Source organism: Triticum urartu, chromosome 1 (assembly GCF_003073215.2).
Source record: "Triticum urartu cultivar G1812 chromosome 1, Tu2.1, whole genome shotgun sequence".
Classification (NCBI taxonomy): domain Eukaryota; kingdom Viridiplantae; phylum Streptophyta; class Magnoliopsida; order Poales; family Poaceae; genus Triticum; species Triticum urartu.
In genome coordinates, this window is record NC_053022.1 from 290181261 (window position 1) to 290204229 (window position 22969).

Consider the following 22969-nt stretch of genomic DNA (forward strand, 5'->3'; position numbering starts at 1 on the left):
AAACAAACACCCCAGCCGTATTTGCAGTCAAACCAAATCTATTTTATCATAAATGCAATCCTTTTTACCCGGGAGTGGACAACACACATAACTCCGCCGCTGTGCCCAAGGGTTGGCCTTACGGTGGGTAGGTGCAAGCACATCTGCGCCTGCTCGTCAGTTTGTTCCAAAGACCTCACCGGCCATGCCTCATGAAAATTCACGAGACGTGCCCAGTGCTGCGAGTTGTCTAATCAAAATGCTGGGCATGCATCAGCACACGATCACATCAGTTCTCCCACGCCTCTGACTAGTCGAGCACGCGCGGGGTGCCATCGACACATCGCATGTGTCGCATAGCAATGAAAAAAAAGGTTTCATTCCCAACAATGGGAAACGATCCTACCCAGAGATCTCTGCCTCCCCCAAGGCCCATTTTTCCGATCAGACCGCGGCCCAATTGCCCGACAACTGGGCATTTGGAATGCTTCGCAAATTATTTCCGAGTTTCCCACCCAAAATCAGTCCACAAATATGGCAGTAACATGAGTGAAAATTACCAAAGTCATATAAAAAGATTTAAGCATAACCCAGTCGCACGCTTGAACTCATTGTAAGCCTGGATATCAACAATACATTTCTACCCAAGCTACAAATACAAACACAAACCAAATTTGCTGACGACATAAACTACAGGAAATTAGGCACAAAGGGTTCTGCCCGCTTTCCGCAAGAGTTTCGACGATGTCCGAGCACTCCACATTTCCCACACTTAGGCATCTTCCTTGGAGCTTTCGGAATATCTCCCCTTTCCGGACATGTCGTGCTCTTGTGCCCCTTCACCCGGCATATCGCACAAAACCTTGACCTCTTCATTTTATCTTCATACGGAGCCTTGTCTCTGCTAGTGGTTGGCCTCCCCGGCTAGCCCATCTCTTTTGCAGGAGCAATCCAAGAACAGTTTGACAATGCATCCCCGTCAACAATATTAATACATGCATCAGCATTTTTGTCACCATGGGTACCATCTTTGGCTCTCTGCTCCAAAGCCTCACGCTCTTCGAGTCCCATACCATCCTTGTCATGGCTTAGGGGGAGAAGAGTTGTGTAAACCTCCTTCATCATGGCCATGAAAACATCATAGCACTTCACATTACTATCGCCCAGCCTAACACATTCAAGCGCCTTCATGTACATGGCGTTGTGCCTGTAAGTATCAAAACCATGCGGCCCTCTGTCCTTCTGGTATCGAACAAGGTGCTCCGGCAATATATCGCGGGCATCCCTAGTCCAGCGTTTTAGTATGTGCTTATCTGGGATCTTGCTCAATTTGAGCTCAATCATAACCTGCCACCACAGCAAATGAGACCTCAGACTAGCACAACTTTGTTTGCATGGCAGATGACGTTGTGTAGCATCATACGAAGATGTTTTTACTTACCTTCAACGAATGACAGAAAACCATTCCAGAGTGCTCGAAAATCCCACATCCGTAATTAAAGAAACTCTGATCATCATCGACTTCAACCTTGAACTGTACTTTGCTTCATTTCTCTCTTGCCAGAGCATCAACGTGAGTAAGAATGTATATCTTTTTCGGGACAACAACATCCAGTTCATAGGCCCCTGCCTTGTACAAAGCATCTCCAAATTGCTCAAACATTGCCCTTGTGTATATCTTGCTAGCATGCCTCTCAATTGGAAGATTTACTCGCAACAAAACCCCACTCTGAAACATATCAAAACACAAAAAATGAACAGATCAGGCATCGGTGTACACTTCGTCTAATACATCTACCAATCAAGAACATGTCTATGGAGATTGGTTTACTAACTAGTAAAGCGACCGGCCGACTCTTTTCTCAGAACATACCAGTGCGGTTCGTTTCTCCTGGAAGCTCTCTTCAGACTCTCTGTCAAACTGGAGCTTCTCGTACTGTTTGAGGAACAGATGCATTGGACAGCCCGGGGGGACATAACTTTTAAGCATGTGATTGGCACTTTCACTCCGTTGAGTACTAGTCATCTTTGCGCAAAAAACACCTCTGAAATACGGCTTTGCCCACTTATGCCACACCTCATAAATTTGAGTAAGGTACGGGTGCTTTCTCAGTGAATATTTATCAAGCATTGCAGACCATCCATCCTCGAACTCTTGCTCCGTGACCATGTGATGAACCAGCTTATGAAATTCACTTTTGAAATCAGTTTTCTTGCTCCACAAAACCCCCATTGATTCCTTTGCTTTCTTCAGCACATGCCATTTACACCACCTATGTGTTGTATTGGGCATCTCTGTTTCTATAGCCAATTCCATTGACCGCGCCTGGTCTGCAACCAGTAAAGTAAATTAGATCCATTAGGAGCTTACATCATGGAAAGTATTGGTTCAAGAAAAATGAGAGATTCACATCTACCCCTAATCTAGCCGTACCTGTTAATATTGTTTGCGGGTGTTTACCCCCGACCATCCTGATGAATTCACGGAAAACCCACTTGAATGTGTCCTCCTTCTCATCCCTCAGCATGACACCTCCGAAAATTATGCTCTGGAAGTGATTGTTCACTCCTACAAACAAACCGAATGGCATGTCATATAGGTTGGTCCTGTATGTGGTATCAAATGTTACAACATCTCCGAAACACCTATACTAGTCCACACTACGCCCGTTAACCCACATAAGTGTCTTAATCCTGCTCTCGTCATCAACCTGGACAGTATAGTTGAATTCTGGATCGTTTGCCTTCATCTCCGCAAGTATGTCCATTGTTTTCCGGGCATCTGAATCAGACTGCTCCTTGTTCAACTTGCAACACAGCGTCTTCAGTGACCGTTTTGTAAATGGCACATTATAAACTGTTCCAAAAAAACTACCAACTATACTAAAAACCTTTCCAAGACTGACATTGTTCTCTCTAAGCTGCCTAACAAGATCCTTAGTATACCGGTCAATGAGCCTGTGCGACGGCCAATGCATCTTCTCACCACAAGTGCTTGACAAAGAGTGGTTGTGTGCCGCCCGGTGCTCTGAAATATACCATCCATTGTCGTCCGACCGAAGCAGCCTGATCCGGGCACAACCGCACCGTGTTGATCTTGTATTCTCCCTCTCCGGTTTACCCTGCCGATGCACATAACATGATTTGTCAGCCTATAACATATTCTTGCAGACTTTTTCTCCCCAAACAGTGATGCACAAAAAGAAAAACAAACGCACCGCACATCCACAGACTATCTCCTGCATGCACTTCACCCGCTCCACATTTAGCCTGCTTTTCGAATACCTTATACCAAATCCAAGCTCCCACGAATATAAATTGTAGAATTGATAGGCTTCATCCAATGAATCAAAAGAGGTCCCGACAGCTGGGTTGACAACATTGCCATCTCTTTTCAATATGAAAGCCCTCATGGACAATTCAAGGGCACTTTTCCGGTTCGGGTTGAGCTCGCGCTCAGCGGGGGCCTTTCTGATCATTACCCTGTTATTTTTGAGAGACAAATTAAATAATTCGCATAGAAAAGAAAATCAATTCCTCTTCCTCAATGCACCAGATTACACGAAACTGTCAATTATTGCCCCCCTGATTTCCAATTTTATACAAAGGCAAACCCGACAAAGCAGGACTGCAGATAAAAAACAAGATATGCAAACAAAATCTTTTCCTAGTATCGCACTCCGACACCTCTCGACTTTTTAGTTAAACTAGCTACAAACAGGACAGGATATGCAATTTCAAAGATCAAGAAGACTGTGCAACAGCCCGCACGCAGATAATCCCAGTAATTTCAGAAACCTAATGTAATCAGTCAGACACACAGTGCGGATTTAGTACAGACCTGTACTAAATAACTACATAACATATAGCTAGATGCTAATGAAATCGTTTTTGCATATATGACCAGCACACAAAAGAAATCAGTTCTACGCGCGATTACCTGCGTGTCCATCCGCTCGTAGCCTCCGAACAAACTTGCAAGAGCGGGTCCTCGCCAAGAAATCCGGCATCTCCGCCACCGCTATGGAGGTCCCCTGCACGGCGAATGTCAGCCTCGGCGACGCTGATAGAAGCCTGGGACTCTATAGGCCGGGCAGCACCAGTATTGCCCGCATGCCCACGGCTAATCCTGAGCGGAAAAAATCAAATCAAGGAATTTCAGGGACAAACGGCAACCAGATCTAATCCTAACTTCATCTTTTGCGTGAGACAAAAACTAGTAGCTCTGCTAGGTGGCATCTGAATTACCTCTGTTCGGAATCGCCCTCCGTTTCCATGGACAGGTCCATGGAGCAGGCTCCAAGGTCTCGATCCAGAGGAGGAAGACGAACTGGAGAAAGGAGCAGCAGGAGGCGTATGGGCCTGTGCCGTGACGGCCAGTGCTTTGAGAAAGGGATAGCTGGCCACGCGATGTGGGCCAACATGCCCTGCGCCTCGACTCGAGACTAGTCACGTGATCTTTGCAACTGTACCAAACTCAGCTGCACCGTGTACCAGCCCACGCACTCCGCGAGTCCAGCTCCACAGCAACGAAACATTTGTTCCACACCGATATGCCTATGAACCTAATACCTATTACTGGGAACGGACAGGGGGGAGACAGCGAAGTGATGTTTGCCAATCCCCAGGAACGGTTGGACGGCCATGATTAAGTCCACACAAGCCGCCGTCTACCGAAAAGTCGCTTCGGGATGTCAGGCCCCTTCTGATTTGTCAATCAAACGATCGACGAGACCATGGATCATGGATGGGACTCTTGTGATGATAGTGTCGTTGATGGAGACGAATGATTGATCAGCAACAGCGACGGTCACAGAAATCGCTACTATGGTGTGGATTTCTCGGGGTACTGCCCCTGCGAGGAAATTGTTTTCCTGAATCTAGGTAACTCAAGTTGTGGCATGGGATCACTTTCCACAACACTTTTTAGCCAGTGGTTTTCTTAATGCAATCTCTCTTCTTTAGGAAGCTATAAGAAGATTTATCGCATAGATATAGCCATTATCTATTTGGACAAGATCTTTTTATCCATTTCCAGAGACATAACACTTGTTGCCTTTTTATTGTCTATATCTTACAGTTACACCTTACTGCTTAGCCCTTCACAGGAAATAGCATAATGATAGTACCAACTACAAAGAGAAATACAAACATCACCGCCGACATTGTTTCAGTCAGACAATCTTCAGGATAGTTTGGCTAACTATTTTATCACAGAGTTATCGCAATATGCTCAATAAAATTCATCCTTTGTCAGAAAAAAAATCGCAATATGCTCTCCTAATGCTGGTCTTTGGCAGTTAAACTGACATACAAAGTACTTGAGGGTCTGAAACTGCATTTTACAGAATTAATAGGTCTGCAATTTTCACCTGGCCATGTAGGTTCACAATCTTTGCACAGAGGTGCATCACTTCTGGTAGTCTGTTAGCTTGCTTATTGTGATAAGTCGGAATGCTTCGCAGAGGTAGGCCTGGGTATGTGCTGCTATCTCTTGTGCTACGGATCGCATTGCAGGCCTGGATTCAGGTTTTGCCCTGGTGCAGGCAAGCGCTATCCTGACGATGAACACAACCTCTTCTGCAAGCTGTTCCGTTGGAGGGTCCAACCGCTGGTCCAGTATGTCCTTGAGGAGTAAATCGTCTTCTTGTGATGAGGATATCGCCGGCAGAGAGGTTAGCAGGTCACCTGGGTGCTTCCCCATCAGGATCTCCAGTGCAACAACGCCGAAGCTGTAAACATCACACTTCTCTGTCACCCTCATTGTGTATGCAAATTCTGCAAGAAAACAACAAGAGCTGTCATATGTTAGTGTGCTGCTCCAATATGACCTCGGTAAGTAGGTGTCTGAATTTTGTGGAATTTGAGCATATGGAATGACACTGATCCAAACACACATATTAGCAAGGCTGCAGCAACTACTTCTGAGTACTTAACTCTTTGATGGCAATTGCCCAACTAGGATAGAAGTGTTTTTGATTCACTAGGTTCTCAAGAACTGTGAATAGAAATATCTAAAATAATGTGTCATAATATTTCATGTTATTGTCCCACACCAGTAGGGATCTTCGTATTATTGAAGTTGTTTCGACAAAGCTTATTGTTACCGAGTAATTAATGAACATTCCATCTATACATCTTATTAAAAAGTCATATATCGTATGCATAAGATGTGTACCTGGAGCCATGTAGCCATACGATCCTGCCACAGAAGTCCAGTTCGTCGAAGCAGACCCAAGCAACTTTGCGGTGCCAAAATCACACAACCGTGGCTCAAAGTCAGATTCAAGCAGGATATTATTCAAAGTGATGTCGCGATGAACGATGGGCGGGTTGCAGTCATGATGCAGGTAGGCCAGGGCATGAGCAACCCCCTGTATCACCTTCATCCTCACGTCCCAGTCCAGCTTCTTCTTCCCTTCCTCCCCGTACAATGTCTTCGCCAAGCTGCCCCTTTCCAGGTACTCGTACACCAGATACATGTAGTCACCGCTAGTGCAGAAGCCATGGAGCTTGACGATATTCCGGTGGCGGACCTCAGTCAGTGCCTTTATCTCATTCTCAAAGCTCTTTTTGCTAATCTCTGATATGTCGCCTGTCTCGGCGACATGGAATCGCTTCACGGCCACAACCTGCCCACTTGCAAGCTCGGCCCTGTACACGGCCCCGAACCCTCCTTTACCAATGCAGAAGGTTTCGTTGAAGTTGTCTGTGGCATTCACGATATCAAAGAATGTGAACTTTCCCTCCTTTTCCCAGATCATGGACTCAAAAGTATCATTGGTGTTAGCCTCCAGCACTTTCTTCTCACGAGGCCTCCTTCTGCATATCAGTATGAGGCAAGCAGCAAGGGCTGCAAGTAACACAACCCCAACAACTGACACAACTGTTGCAATGACTATTCTCTTGCGATGCCCTGAAGATGCACCGCCAGAACCAAGGTCACAAGAAGTTATACCTTGCACATTACCACAGAGCCCCAAATTCCCAATGTAGGCATCAGCTGATGTGTTCTGGAAAGCATTCCCTGATGGTATCTTACCGGTGAGTAGATTGTAAGAGAAATCAACTGTATCAAGGCTTGACATGCGAGAAAACCCTGCTGGTATTGAACCACTGAGATCGTTGTGTGACAGGTTCAGTTTCTGCAAATTCGTCAGCTTCTGAAGATTCGAGGGGATCACACCTGACAATGAGTTACTGCTCAGATCAAGAAGCCTCTGCAGCTGAACAAGATTGCCGAGATCATCTGGTATCTGCCCTGACAACTTGTTCTTGCTCATATCAAGAAAAATTAGATAACTGAGCTTGCTAAGGCCAGCCGGTATCGTCCCCGTAAGCGAGTTCCCAGACAAATCGACTGCCTGTAACTTGGAATTGCTGCCCAAATTTGCCGGAATTGACCCCGAGAGGGCATTATGGCTAAGATTGAGACTGAATAAGAGGCTGAGCTGGCCCAGCTCAGGTGGAACACTTCCTGTGAGATTATTCTCAGCCAAGCTGAGGTCCTGTAAGCTTGCCATGCTCCCAAACGCCGCTGGAATGCCACCTGATAAACCATTGCCGTCCATGTGTAGGCGGGTGATATTGGTGCATTTTCCCCAATCGGGAGATAGACGACCGGTCAGTTCGCTCCCAGAGACGTCCAGGTAGTCCAACCTGGGGTGGACACCGAACGCCTCTGAGATGTCGCCGGTGAAGTGGTTCCCTTCCAACCGCACCCGGAACAGATTTGTGCAGTTCTTGAGGCACGGTGGTAGCGTGCCGCTGAAGTTGTTGTGGTTCGCCGTGAAGTTCTGCAGCACGAGGCCATCACATAGTCTCTGCGGCAGTTCGCCGGAGAAGCTGTTGTTCGCAAAGCTTGCGTCGGTCAAGCTCAGCCCCTTCCCGAGGTCCGGCGGTACGGTACCACTGAAGTTGTTGTCGAACAGGGCAAGGTATTGAAGATTTCTGAGCGCTGTAATGGTGGCGGGCAGCTCGCCTTCCAAACTGTTGGTGTTGACATCCAAGACTTCCAACGCCGTCATGTTGCCAATCTCCGGCGGGATTGTGCCGGTAAGCTTGTTGAAGAAGAGCGCCAGCCTCTTGAGCTTCGTGAGCTTACCGAACGAGCTGGGGATCGGCCCCGTGAGAGAGTTCACCGACAAATCCAACTGAGTCAGGCTCACCAGCTCGCCTAGCTCTGCTGGGATAGAGCCTGTAAGGTTGTTGCTGAAGAGATACAAGATATCCAGCTTGGTTGCCTTGCCGAGCTCTGGTGGAATCTTCCCGGTGAATGAGTTCATTTGCACTTGGAACGATATGAGCTCTGGCCAGCTCCTGAACAAAGACGGCGGAATCTGACCGGTGAGTTTGTTGGACGATATGCCAAACTCGCGCATTTTGCGCATCCCGGCGAACGCCGGCGGCAGGAAACCGGTGAGCTGGTTCATGGACAGCTCCATCAAATTGAGATTGCCAAGGTTGCCCAGCTCTGGTGGAATAGTGGAATTCAACCCGGAGCTCTTGAGATCAAGGCGTTGCAGCATTTGGAGCCGGCCAAGTACCGGCGGGATCGGCCCGCCGAGCAGGTTGCCGCCGAGTTCAAGGACTCTGAGCTGGGACATGGACCCGAGGAAATCGGGGACTCCTCCCGTCAGATTATTGTTTAAAACCCTCAGGTCCCGGAGATTCCTCAGCTTCGACAGCGACGGCGGTATCCGCCCAGAGAAAGCATTGATGGACAGGTTGAGGTACATGAGGTTGGGGAGCTTCTCCGCCAGCGAGTCCGGTATCGACCCGGAGAAATTGTTCTGCGACAGGTCGAGGTAGGTGACGTTGGCGCTCTTGAGGATGAACTCCGGGAAGCCGCCGTTGAGGTAGTTGAGGTAGAGCGACATGAACCTGACGGTGGGCATCGGCGATAACTTGCGGTAGTCCGGGTCGGTGAGGAAGTTGGCACCCAGATCGAAATGCTGGATCCTGGGGAGCCTGCTGAGCTGGTGGGGGATGGCGTCGGCGAGGTTGTTGTTGTAGAGACGCAGCTCGACCAGGCCGGAGAGGTCGGCGAGCTGCGGCGGGATGGAGCCGTTGAAGCCGTTGCTGCCGAGGTCGAGCGTGGCGAGGGAGCGCAGGCGCGAGATGCTCGCCGGGATGGCGCCGAAGAAGTTGTTCCCGTTGAGGTCGAGCGTGGCGAGGGCCGGGAGCGCCGCGGCGTCGAGCTTGTCGAGCGTGCCGCCTAGGCCGAGCCCCCGGAGCGCGAGCGAGTCGACGCGGCCGGCGGCGTCGCAGGAGACGCCCTCCCAGGAGGAGCAGAGGCCCGCGGGGTTGGCCCAGGTGGCGAGCGCGTCCGGGAGCGGGCGGTCGAGGCTGGCCTTCCAGGCCAGCAGCGCCTCGGCCTCCGTCGCGGCATTGGCGGCGCCGGCGGAGAGCAGGAGGAGGACGAGGAGCGGGAGGAGGAGGATGAGGGCTCGTGCGCCCGGCGTCGGCATTGGCTGGCGCGCCGTCGGGAGGGGAGACGGGGACGGGGAGGGGCGGCGAGAGGAGGGGGGATTTGAGCTCGCGGCGCGGCTGCTCAGTGGGACGCGGGTTGACTCGAGTAGGCAAGTACTATTACTAGTACGGCGTCCATGTGTATGGTTGGGTGGTGCGGTGCGGCGTGAGCGTGTGTGGGGAAGCGGGGTACGGCGACTTGGAGGCGTCGTCGTCGCGTACCGGAATTCCAGCGGCGAGAAAAGAGGGTTTCAGGCCGACAGCCTGTGCTTTGCTTGTCCATGATACCAGCGGCCTGCCGTGCTTTGACCTCTTTTTTTTTTGTTCCATGAAAAAATGCAGTGCTTTGACTTGAATAAAATGGCCCGGCATATCATGGGTGGACGATTCCATTCCTCTTACTAGTAGAATCGTTGATTGATCCATCGTGATCGCGGTCCAATCCAAGCCGGTCTGGATTCATTAGCCGCAAATTTAGAAGTTGGACCGTGAGCTGCTGCCGGACGGTGACAACCGCCGGGGGTTCCTCCTTTCGCCACCCTGTCCGTCCGTCCCTGCCTCATCCATGCCGTGTGGCCCGTGGGTTCAGTTTTCAGTAACTGCGCTCCAAACTTGGACAATGTATGGGTTCCAGAGCGTCTATCTACATGACGCGCTCTATCCGAGAATATAAATGAACTCATTAATTAAAGTTTCAGTTATACGTTCCGCCATGAAAACCGTGTTGCCAGCCTTATTTTGGATTCTTTTCCTAGACTAGAGTAATTGTATAGTGGCGTGGAGCGCATGCGAATTCATTTTCTCTTGTCACTACCTATCTCATGCACCTTGAGATTTATACCATCATTAGTTGCTACATGTTCTTTCTTTTGTTGCATATAGACCATGATAGAGTATATCACACACACAGTCTTGCAGCTTATCACGCATGTGTTTTAGTCACACGCGTTGAAAAAGTGTGCGACATACCTGCATGGGGCTTGGGTCGTATTTTTTTTCACGAATATGCAAGAGCTTGCATGTCTTCCATTGGTAAGTAGAAGATAGAGAGTACATAGAGTACAAGGTGCCCTAGCAGCGTTCCAAAACGGGAGCGTGAGAGGGTAAGGAGGAAGTGGGTTACAACGAGGGGACAAGAATGAAGCCTCATGAGGACTATCTCAGGAAGGATGTTGGCCAAGCCAATGTTTACATAGGAAGAACGGAGGTGGGCCTCACCGATGATGAGGTTGGGCAGACTCGGAAGGGAGGGTGCCTCGCCGCCGAACATGATGTTGTTCTGGTGCTTCCAAAGAAGCCAGGTGCCTACAAGTAGCAAGGAGGAGAGCCCTTTGTGAGCAGCCACGAGCGTGGTGACGCACGAGGTCACACACCAATCTTGGAACTGCTCATCTCACTGCAGTGGCCTCGAAGTGCATCGGCACCACGAAAGGAGCTCATGCCAGAACTGCCTCGAGAAGGAACAACCGACGAATTGGAGGTGCATGCTCCCGGGCTCCTGATCACGGAATAGGAAGAGGGGCACGTGAGGAAGCCCATGTCTGCCAAGCCGCTCGGTAGTCCATCATTGATCGAGCAGAGCGAGCCAAACGAAGATCTTGACATGTAATGGAACCCTTGTCTTCTAGGTAAGGTGCTAGTTGGGATCCTCAACGGAGCCCTGGAACATGGCGGTGTAGTATGTCATGACATAGTAGACAAGGACTCTGTCCATCTCCAGGTGAGACAATCTGGGGCCAGGGATAGGGTGATATGATACAGCGTATGCCATAAGTCGATGTATTGCACTAGCGTAGTGGGCCCAAGCATGCCGAAAATGTCTCGGATCCAGGCGCGCTGCAGCAACCCCTTCTAGATAGTTCGCAACGTGCGGCCCCTGCGGGAGACCAAGACATGGACGAGCGGGGCAATGTCAGTGATGCAGAGTCCAACCGGCCAGTGGTCAGACTAGAAATGTCAACTTGAGCCATCGCCAAGATGCCAAGCAGTGGAAGCACGCACGATTGTCAGCGTGTCTAGGTCATGAGGAATCGATAGATGAGCCCAAGGGCGGACATATTAGTCCGTTGTAGCCACATCCACTTGGCATGAAGCACGATGGCGACGTGATGGAGGTGTCGGACACCAAGTCCTCCAAGCTGGATAGGGTGGCAGACCTAGGCTTAGTTAACCTTGCACTGCCAACCATGTGCATCCTTGCGGCTAACCCAAAGGAAGTCGCATATCACCTAGTTGATGCGAGCCAACATTTGAGGGCGGTGGTGGTCAAGATGTGGGTGGGGATGGCGAGAGCACGTGGCGGACAGGGGAGAGCAGGTCAACAAGGGAAAGGATCGAGGCGCACAAGGTGGAAAGCTTCTTCTCAAGCTTGTCGAGGAGCGGTGTCAAGGCCGAGGAGTGCAGCTTACGTATCGACATAGGGAGGCCCTGGTATTGCATTGGGAACACAAAGACAGGGCGGGAAATGTCGTCGGGGATGACCTTTACATGCTCTTCCTTGCAGCGGATCGGGGATCGTGCAATTGGCGATGTTTGTATGTAGCCTAGATGTGGTGCCAAGGACACAAAGGAGCTTAATAATTGTCTCGATGTCGTGCTTATCAAGGTGGCGGAAGATGAAAACATCGTCAACGTAGAGGGACACACTCGAGGCAACGTGTGAAACGGTGAGGCGATGAAGCAGACGGACCTCCACAACGTGTTGGATCAGGGAGTTGAGGACATCGATGACGAGGGTGAAGAGTATCGGGGGAGAGCGGGTCCTCCTGGCGAAGTTCGCGCGTATGTGAGATGGGGTGCCCGGTAAGGCTGTTGACGAGCACGTGAGTGGAGGCCGTGGTGAGCAAGATGGAAACCCACTATCTCGAGAGCGCTCCAAACCTGAGATGTCGCAGTGTTTCGAGGAGATAGGGCCGGGGTACCGAGTCGAAGGCCCCGTCGATGTCAAGCTTGAGCACGATGCGAGGAACCTTGAGGTTGTGGAGGAGGCATGCCATTTGCTGGACTAATAGGAAGTTGTCATGAATTCTACTGGCGGAGATGAAAGCACTCTGATTAGTAGAGACCATCTAGCTAAGGTGCGACATCAAATACATAAGGGTAATTGGCCAGAAGTCAAAGAGTGTGTAAACGTCGGGACACTTCGGGAGCAGGGTAATGAATGCCTCATTGAGCTTATGAAAGCCTCGCGCGTTGAGGGAGTAGAATTTGCCAAAGGCTCGAGGATAATCCTCCTAGAAAATGTTCCAGCAGCAAATGAGGAACTCTGAGGTGATGTCGTCCGGCCCTGGGTCTTTGCCAGAGGGCAAGGCCTTGACCAAGTGCCAGATCTCAGCCTGAAAGAAGGGCTCATCCAGGACGTCAAGGTCAAAAGCACCAACATGCAAATCGTGTAGAGAGATGGAGAGGGCATAGTCCTTGGAAGTCCCCAGGATGTCGGTGAAGTGGTCATAGGCAGCACCGCTGAGGGCCTCAGGTTTGGAGATGACGCAATCATCGACCTTAAGCTCAAAGATACGGTTCTTCTTTTGGAGATGTGACGCATGCGCGTGGAAGCATTGTATTAATAATAAGTTTAGAAGGGGAGGCTAGAGTGACAGAATAAATATTCCCTGGGTTTATGAGTTATAACATGGTGGGTGAATAGGGACCCTAGAGGATAATGTTATGGTTGTACTTATGTCTTAAATTCACATAAGAAACACAATTGGTTTGTCCTTAGCACAATTAAGGAATGGACCACCAGTTGCACACTTTTACATTTCTTGCTATTTGCATTTTTGTAACTCCCCGCAACGAAATACAACACGGTTTATGCCTTTTAGCACTTGCAATAATCTCTTGTTATTTTGCGCACACTAATTTCTTCTACTCCTCGTTGGGTTTGACATTTTTATCTACCAAAGCGGTATACAATTGGTCTCCTACACCCGTGTGATATCAAAACTATACCCATAATCTAGCAATTTATTAGTAGGTTATTCAAAGAAGTTATAAATTGTTGCATAAAATGATAAGAAACATTTATGGAAACTTCTAAAATTAGCTATACGTTTTGGATGTATCAATCATCTGAGACCCCAACGACAATGTATTCAGGGACGTTGGTGGTGAGGCATGAGAAACATTTGAGTGCCTGAAAAACGAGGAGCCTTAGTCAGGGATGTCGTTGCAGGAGATTAAAGATCTGTGTGTATGGGGAAATACATAGTACACAAAACATGAAAGTGGGTACAATACAAGGATCTTGTTGATGATACTCGAATGAAGAAGTAGATGATAGAAAAGGATTTACCTAGGTTCAAACGCTCAATGTGGATAACAACCCTAGATATAGCATTGGTGCGAACAATAGCCACCGGCGATGGAGCTTGAGGAGGTGGTACATGCGCACGGTCACGACCACAAAGTGGCACTAGCTAGTTCGAGTAACCACCGTGGCCGTGGTAACAATCGCATTCGCAGTAGCCGTCGGCACCGTATTCATCAAAATCGGGGCCTCCGGCGTAGACAGTCATCGCGGTAACTCCATTGAATCCACCACCTTGGCCGTCGTAGCCATTTCCCCACTGATGTCGCCACCATTGATCTCCTGGCCACCAAGGAAACCACATCCGCATCTTTTGAGACCCTCCAACACTAGTATCGATGGCATGCAAAGATCATCCCCCTTAGGAGTAACTTCCGCGCCTACATCCTCCAACATCTCGGTTATGCCTCCACCCACCCTATCCACCGACGTCACCACACATCGGAACTTCTTGCCCTCCATCAGTGTCGCCGCGAAGGCACGTCGATCGCCACTTGAAGTGCACGTCCTGATTGTCGATGCTAGGTGTTCAGTTTCTTGGATGTGTTGTCATACTCACTTTGTTTCATAATATGATAATATAATGCACATCTATTTTCTCAAAAGTTAAACTTTAGAAACTATGACCAAATTTATATAAAATTATCTACATGTATGTTCCATTTTAGAATGAAATGGAAGCTAGAGCTAGGGACAAAATATACATATACCATATTAGAAATGTTTCTTGATGATTTAGTATCCCTTTTCTCTAGAATACGCACAATGTGTGTCATATATTATAGAAGAAAGGGCAAGAAAGAACATCCACTTGAAGTGTTACAACTCTGGTACACACTCCAGCCATATGAGATCCACCTAAGCTAGCAACTAACTACACATGGTTCACCCACCTAGACATGCCCAGAAAGAAGGAATCCCATTCCATCTCCAGAAGCCATGTCTGCTTCCATATCCACACTTTGGAGGTGATCCTATGGAGAACTCGAACCGTCGACGATGACACGTTATCAAATCTCGCAAATAGTCAACAAGAGTAGTGTCAGGGCTCCTGCTAGAACACCACTGGATGATGGAATCGTCGTAGCAGGTGTTCAGTCTGCCTTGCCCATCGCCTGCAAAATCATCGTCCAAACGGTTCGAGCGAAGACGCATGTAAGAAGGATGTGCAAGATTGTGTCCTCTTGTTAATCACAAAACGGGCAAGCCGCCTGGTGGGGAAGGCCACGACGCGCCAGTCTGTCGAAAGTCATACATGGTTTTTCTGGGCCAGCCAACTGAAGAACTAACACTACATGGGTGCTCTCGAACTCCATGTGAAATCCTCCGCCGGGGCAACCTCTCGGCCAACAAAGTTAGCCGCATAAGCCGATCTGACCAAGAACATACCATCACGTTCCTAGGACCATCTGATCGTGTCCTCCACTTCAGGAATCAGTTGAACCTGTTGTATCTCTGGCCATAGCTCCAGGAATTCATGGAGCGACACCCCATTCAGATTGGGCCCAAAATTGCGAGCCCATACAGCCTCCACAAGAGCCAAAGAAATCATCTTAGCCGACCTGATTCTATTTGGTACTCGGTCATACATCGATGGTGCCAGCTCCTATATACGCATCCCATCCAACCATCTATCCTCCCAAAATCAACATCCGATCTCATGGCCGCCTAAAAGTTAGCCTCTTTTGGAATAGCCTACGCGAACTTCGACCATGGTCTGGAATCGTCGGTTCTCCGGAGCCACAACCACCTCGTCTGAGCAGCAATACTAAGCAAGCCCAGTTTGGGGATTCCCAAACCACCAGCCCGTCTTGGCATGCAGATCACAACCCAAGCCACCTCGAGTCTCTAATTTGGTGCACCACAAGAACCCACAACAAATCATGTTTGTCGCCGACTGTCTTTGGGGGAATGTCGAGAGCAAGCATCGCATGAATTGGAATTGCGCATGGCACCAATTTCACCAACAATAGCCTGTTGCTCGAAAAAGATGCACCTCTCGGCAGTTTTTGCACTAGTTAATCCATCGTGCATTGCGGTTAGTTTCCTCGATGTTGATAATTTTCCCCATAAAATTTATCGAACTATATAAAATTTGACTTTTGAAAAGGCAAATATGCACTGCCTTTTTTGAGAGTATGCCAATAGCATACCGTATTTTTATAGAAGGCAGAAGTATATGTACAAAAACCATGACGAGATGTGAACAAGTCGTAGGGAGAACCCACTCAACGCCTACGCCCTAGCAGACTACGGCTACTCTCTCGCTAAAGGGTCTAAAGCACCAACTCCGCCTAGTGCGGCCTTCCTCCAATCATCTATCTCATCTAGGATCTACGTCTTAAGTTGCGAAACCGATCTCTGCCTCGTTATGTTGTTGAACACTCATGCATTGCGTTGCTTCCATAGGGCCCATGCAATTAGAATAGTGACGGAGTCGAATCCTCTTCTCAGCTTGCCTTTGAAGTGCTTCCTCTGGTCTAGCCACCACTGCAAGAAGGTAACATCTATAGACGGGATTTGTATGTTGATTCTCCATGTGTTCAAGCATGAGTGCCACACCTCTCAAGCCTAGCCACAGTGAGCAAGGATGTGGTCGGGGTTGTCCTTGTCTTGCAGGCACGTGTAGCAGGCCGAAGGGGCATCTTAGTGACCGTGTTGAGCTCAACGATCAGAAGTCCAAAGGTGATGTTGGCTAGATAGCCACATGAAGATTTTGCATTTGACCGGCGCCCAGCTTCACCAAATGCAACTGGCGGTGGGGGATCTAGTTTGCCCCATGAAAAGTCTCATGTACGTGGAGCTTGGAGTGTATCTTCCGGAAGCGTGACAAGGCTAAATGAATCGGTCTGGCTCTTCCAAGTTCCTCTCCACAGTGCTAATGGCTTGGCAGAGTGAGTAGACTTGCATGTGGCCCATGAAAGAGAGTTCTCCTTGCACATCATACGTCCAGGCATTATCAATGAGCGCATCTTGCACCGTTCTCCTATTCTTGTTCCTCGTGCTGACCAACTCGTGAAGTAACAGGGCGATATCGGCGATCGTAGCTCCATGAATCCATCGATCTTTCCAAAAAAGGACTTTCGATCCCTCCCCCACCTTGATTTTGACGAAGCTGTTAAAGATCTCTCGCGCTTGCTCATCCACCAACAAGTGCAGCCCTTGCCAAGGCATGCTCGGGTCAGATCTCCTCAACCATTCCCATCACACACGAAGTGCCAACGCTTGCAAGGCCAAGTTCTTCACACCAAGACCTCCGGATATTGTTGGCTTGCAAACCGCGTCCCAAGAGACAAGGCATTGGCCACCGTGACTCTTCTCTTTCCTTTCCCAAAAGAAGGATCGCATCCACTTGTTGATCTCCTCTAGGACCCAAGATGGGGGGCCTAACACTAGGAGCTAGTGGATCGGCCTTGCTGCAATCACAATTTTGACAAGAATCAGTCTCCTAGACCATTGAATGAAGCCTCGTTGCCAAGGAGGGATAAATTTCCGAACTTGATCAAGGAGCGGTTGCCAGTCCGCCCTTCTTAGCTGGTTGATCGCAAGTTGGAGACCAAGGTAGCAACATGGGAAGTTTCCCAATCTGCATTGCAAAACCGACTCCACTCTCTGATGGTCAATCTCGTTGTGTTTGATAAGAATCGTATTGGATTTTTTGTAGTTGATTCTGAGGCCTGAAGCTTCATCGAAGATGTCAAATGTGGCCTTAACGAACGTGAGATCTTGTAGAGACGGTCTGAAAAGCAGCGCGAGGTCATCAGCATAAAGAGATAGGCGCTAGGTGGCCAAGACTCCTCTAAACGAGCTGAGCACTCCTTCTTCAGTTTCCTTACTCATGATGGAGGTGAGGGAATCCATGGAAATCACGAAGAGCAATGGCGAGACCAGGCCCCCCTGCCTTAGGCCCTTGGCATGGTGAAACCGCTTTCTTGGGACTCCATTAACCACCACTCGAGTGTTGGTGGAGTGGAGAAGGATCGAGATCTAGGTGATCCATCTCTGGCCGAATCCCCTTGCTCTTAGGTTCTCCATTAGGAACGGCCAAGACAACGAGTCGAAAGCTTTAGATATGTCGAGCTTGAGAAATAGTCCCTTCTCCTTTCTTGCATGAAGTCTACGAGCTAATTGTCGGACAAGGAGGAAGTTGTCATGAATATTTGTTCCCTTGATGAACGCCGATTGGCTTGTGGCCACAATCTCGGACATGCGAGGCCGTGCTCTAGACACGAGTAGTTTGGCAAAGAGCTTGGCAAAGCTATGGGGCAGGCTTATCGGCCGGTAATCTCCCACTTCCAAGGCGTCAGGCTTCTTGGGGATTAGTAATATGTGCACACAGTTGAGCTTGTCAAAACCTCTGCCGTCTCCAACAAAAAGTTTCATCAGCGCCGCCATTATGTATCCTTTGATAATAGGCCAAGTGATGTGATAGAATTCTCCGATGAAGTCGTCCGGGCCTGGTGCTCTGTCGACAAGGATCTCTTTTATAACTTTCCACACTTCCTCTTCCATGAACATTTGCTCAAGCTCTTCAAGGTTGCACTCTAGGATCTGCAGGTACTCAAGGTCTAGCGCATTATCACGGGCTCCCGCCTTCCCAAGCAAATTTTAGAATGCCTCGGAAAATACTTCCTCTTTTCTTGTCTAATCAGTGATGATTTCGTCGCCCCACTTGATACAGGGGATGAAATTCTTGGCGTGCCTTCCATTCGCCACGGCCTGGAAAAGCTTGGTATTAGCATCACCATCCTTCAACCAACGTATTTGATATCTTTGTCTGTCTATTGTGCTCTCTAGAGACGCCACACCAAGCAACAAGAGCTTCAGCGTGCGGCGCAACCAAATTTCCATCTGGGACATAGGTCTCAACTCTTAAGCTCTGTCGAGTCTCGCAATCAACCAATTGACAATCTTCATGAGAATTTTAATGTTCCCGGTCTTCCTCTGCCCCCACGCTTGTAAGTAGGATGTCGTGTTCCTGAATAGCGCGTCCAACCTTTTGAACGGACCAAAAATCTTATTTCTGCAGACCCAAGCTTCTCTGACGGCCTCCTCAAAACCCTCCAGCTTGGTCCAGTAAAGCTTGAAACGGAAACGCCGCTTTGCTCCGAAACTATTGCTCGTCGAGAGGTGGAGTGGTGCATGATCTGACGTACTTGTGGAGAGGGCTTGCATAAGATAATCAGGGTAAGCCAACTCCCATTCTACTGACACAAGCATTCTGTCAATTTTGGTTAAGGTTGGTGTGTTCCTCTCGTTTGACCAAGTGAACCGACACCCATGCATGTATAGCTCCTTCAGCTCATGATCATCGACAAAGTTTTGGAGCTTGGTCATCATCGCTCTGTTAATGTTTTGATTACTCTTCTCTGATCCACGAAGGATCATGTTGAAATCACATAGGCACATCCACGGCCCCGGGCATAGCAGCCTTCTCGCATAGAGATCATGTAGGAATTGAGTTTTAGCTCATCTCCTTGGGGGCATACACCACCGAGATCCACCACTCGTTTCCATCTAGTTGACGGACTTTGCCGGTTAAGAAGTTAGCATCAAACTGTAAGTTGTCGACGAACATGATTGTAGAATCCCAAGCGAGCAAGATACCACCACGCGTCTCCACCGCCGACAAGTAAGCAAAACCATCAAATGATGGCCCTAGACATTGCATTGCTAAAAACCGGTCCACAATCTCCAACTTGGTCTCTTGTAAGCATACAATGTTGACTTTCAAAGAAGCAATAAACTCCATAACTACCTTTCTCTTGGCTGGATTGTTTAAGACTCTCATGTTCCAACAGATGATTTGTGGGTTGTGATCCATATCAAGCAATCAACAACACCAACGCCGTCGGACATGCTCAAAGCACTCCTACCGTCACCTCAATACCGCTAGATAGGTCGACGTTGTTGGGGACGCACTTGTGATAACCCACAAGTATAGGGAATCGCAATAGTTTTTGAGGGTAAAGTATTCAACCCAAATTTATTGATTCGACGCAAGGGGAGCCAAAGAATAATCTCAAGTATTAGCAGCTGACATGTCAATTTAACCACACCTGGAAACTTAATATCTGCAGCAAAGTGTTTAGTAGCAAAGTAATATGATAGTAGCGATAACGGTAGCAAAAGGTAACAGTAGTAAAAGTAATGTTTTTGGTATTTTGTAGTGATGATAGCAATAGCAACAGAAAAGTAAATAAGCGAAGAACAATATATGGAAAGCTCGTAGGCAATGGATCGGTGATGGAGAATTATGCTGGATGCGGTTCATCATGTAACAATAATAACCTAGGGTGACACAGAACTAGCTCCAGTTCATTGATGTAATGTAGGCATGTATTCCGAACATAGTCATACGTGCTTATGGAAAAGAACTTGCATGACATCTTTTGTCCTACCCTCCCGTGGCAGCGGGGTCCTTACGGAAACTAAGGGATATTAAGGCATCCTTTTAATAGAGTACCGAAACAAAGCATTAACACATAGTGAATACATGAACTCCTCAAACTACGGTCATCACCGGTAAGTATCCCGATTATTGTCACTTAGGGGTTAACGAATCATAACACATAATAGGTGACTATAGACTTGCAAGATAGGATCAAGAACACTCATATATTGATGAAAACATAATAGGTTCAGATCTGAAATCATGGCACTCGGGCCCTAGTGACAAGCATTAAGCATAGCAAAGTCATAGCAACATCAATCTCGGAACATAGTGGATACTAGGGATCAAACCCTAACAAAACTAACTCGATTACATGATAGATCCCATCCAACCCTTCACCGTCCAGCAAGCCTACGATGGAATTACTCGCGCACGGCGGTGAGCATCATGAAATTGGTGATGGAGGATGGTTGATGATGACGATGGCGACGGATTCCCCTCTCCGGAGCCCCGAATGGACTCTAGATCAGCCCTCCCGAGAGGTTTTAGGGCTTGGCGGCGGCTCTGTATCGTAAAACACGATGAATTCTTCTCTCTGATTTTTTCTCTCCCCGAAACACAATATATGGAGTTGGAGTTGGAGTCGGAGAGGCAACAGGGGGCCCACGAGGTAGGGGCGCGCCCTAGGGGGGCAGGCGCGCCCCCACCCTCGTGGAGAGGTGGTGGGCCCCCTGGCCTTCATCTTTTGCAGGTATTTTTCATATTTTCTGAAAAGTGGCTCCGTGAAGTTTCAGGTCATTCCGAGAATGTTTGTTTCTGCACATAAATAACACCATGGTAATTCTGCTGAAAACAGCGTCGGTCCGGGTTAGTTCCATTCAAATCATGCAAGTTAGAGTCCAAAACAAGGGCAAACGTGTTTGGAAAAGTAGATACATTGGAGACGTATCAACTCCCCCAAGCTTAAACCTTTGCTTGTCCTCAAGCAATTCAGTTGACAAACTGAAAGTGATAAAGAAAAACTATTACAAACTCTGTTTGCTCTTGTTGTTGTAAATATGTAAAGCCAGCATTCAAGTTTTCAGCAAAGATTATAACTAACCACATTCGCAATAACGCTTAGGTCTCAAGTTTACTCATATCAAAGGAATAATCAACTAGCGAGCAATAATAATAAATCTCGGATGACAACACTTTCTCAAAACAATCATAATATGATATAACAAGGTGGTATCTCGCTAGCCCTTTCTGAGACCACAAAATATAAATGCAGAGCGCCTTTAAAGACCAAGGACTGACTAGACATTGTAATTCATGGTAAAAGAGATCCAGTCAAGTCATACTCAATGTAAACTAACAGTAATGAATGCAAATGACAGCGGTGCTCTCCAACTGGTGCTTTTTAATAAGAGGATGATGACTCAGCATAAAAGTAAATAGATAGGCCCTTCGCAGAGGGAAGCAGGGATTTGTAGAGGTGCCAGAGCTTGGTTTTGAAATAGAGGTAATAATATTTTGAGCGGTATACTTTCATTGTCAACATAACAACCAAGAGATGGCGATATCTTCCATGCTACACACATTATAGGCGGTTCCCAAACAGAATGGTAAAGTTTATACTCCCCCTTCCACCAACAAGCATCAATCCATGGCTTGCTCGAAACAACGAGTGCCTCCAACTAACAAGAGTCCCAGGGGGAGTTTTTTTTGCAATTATTTTGATTTAATTTGCATAAAGCATGGGACTGGGCATCCCGGTGACCAGCCATTTATCTCGTGAGTGAGGAGCGGAGTCCACTCCTCTTGAGAATAACCCGCCTAACATGGAAGATACAGACATCCCTAGTTGATACATGAGCTATTCGAGCATATAAAACAGGATATTTATTTGAAGGTTTAGAGTTTGGCACATACAAATTTACTTGGAATGGCAGGTAGATACCGTATATAGGTAGGTATAGTGGACTCATATGGAATAACTTTGGGGTTTAAGGAGATTGGATGCACAAGCAGTATTCCCGCTTAGTACAGGTGAAGGCTAGCAAAAGACTGGGAAGCGACCAGCTAGAGAGCGACAACAGTCATGAACATGCATTAAAATTAATCAACACCGAATGCAAGCATGAGTAGGATATAATCCACCATGAACATAAATATCGTGAAGGCTATGTTGATTTTGTTTCAACTACATGCGTGAACATGTGCCAAGTCAAGTCACTTAAATCATTCAGAGGAGGATACAACCCTATTATACCACATCATAACTATCTCAATAGCATGTTGGCACGCAAGGTAAACCATTATAACTCATAGCTAATCAAGCATGGCACAAGAAACTATGATCTCTAGTTGTCATTGCAAACATGTTTATTCATAATAGGCTGAATGAGGAACGATGAACTAATCATATTTACAAAAACAAAAGAGGTCGAGTTCATACCAGCCTTTCTCATCTCAGTCAGTCCATCATATATCGTCATAATTGCCTTTCACTTGCACGATCGAATAGTGTGAAAATAATAATAGTGCACGTGCATTGGACTAAGCTGGAATCTGCAAGCATTCAATAAAAAGGAGAAGACAAGGCAATATGGGCTCTTTTGTCAGATAAACAATAATGCATATAAGAGCCACTTCAACAATTTAATTATGGTCTTCTCCTGTCGACCCCCAAAGAAAAGAAAAGAAATAATACTATTTACACGGGAAAGCTCCCAACAAGCAAAAGAAGAACAAGAACTATTTTTGGGTTTTCATTTTAATTACTACTACAAGCTTGGAAATTAAACTGATTAAAAGCTACAACTAATTTTTTT

At 47.7% G+C, this 22969-nt stretch overlaps 2 protein-coding genes across 2 annotated transcripts; both read right to left on the reverse strand.

Annotated features, from left to right (window-relative positions):
- Positions 1-519: 519 nt before the first annotated feature.
- Positions 520-4500, reverse strand: LOC125508259 (putative protein FAR1-RELATED SEQUENCE 10). The gene is made up of 7 exons (XM_048672911.1): positions 4228-4500; positions 3920-4108; positions 3198-3462; positions 2414-3101; positions 1853-2310; positions 1421-1708; positions 520-1326 (listed from the first exon to the last, which is right to left on the reverse strand). The coding sequence occupies exons 1-4, from the start codon at positions 4401-4403 to the stop codon at positions 2631-2633; spliced, it is 1101 nt and encodes a 366-aa protein (XP_048528868.1). The 5' UTR covers positions 4404-4500; the 3' UTR covers positions 520-1326; positions 1421-1708; positions 1853-2310; positions 2414-2630.
- Positions 4501-5016: 516 nt separating this feature from the next.
- LOC125508253 (probable leucine-rich repeat receptor-like protein kinase At1g35710) lies at positions 5017-9606 on the reverse strand. Its single transcript, XM_048672905.1, has 2 exons — positions 6158-9606; positions 5017-5757 (listed from the first exon to the last, which is right to left on the reverse strand). The coding sequence occupies exons 1-2, from the start codon at positions 9447-9449 to the stop codon at positions 5390-5392; spliced, it is 3660 nt and encodes a 1219-aa protein (XP_048528862.1). The 5' UTR covers positions 9450-9606; the 3' UTR covers positions 5017-5389.
- Between the last annotated feature and the right edge of the window lie 13363 nt (positions 9607-22969).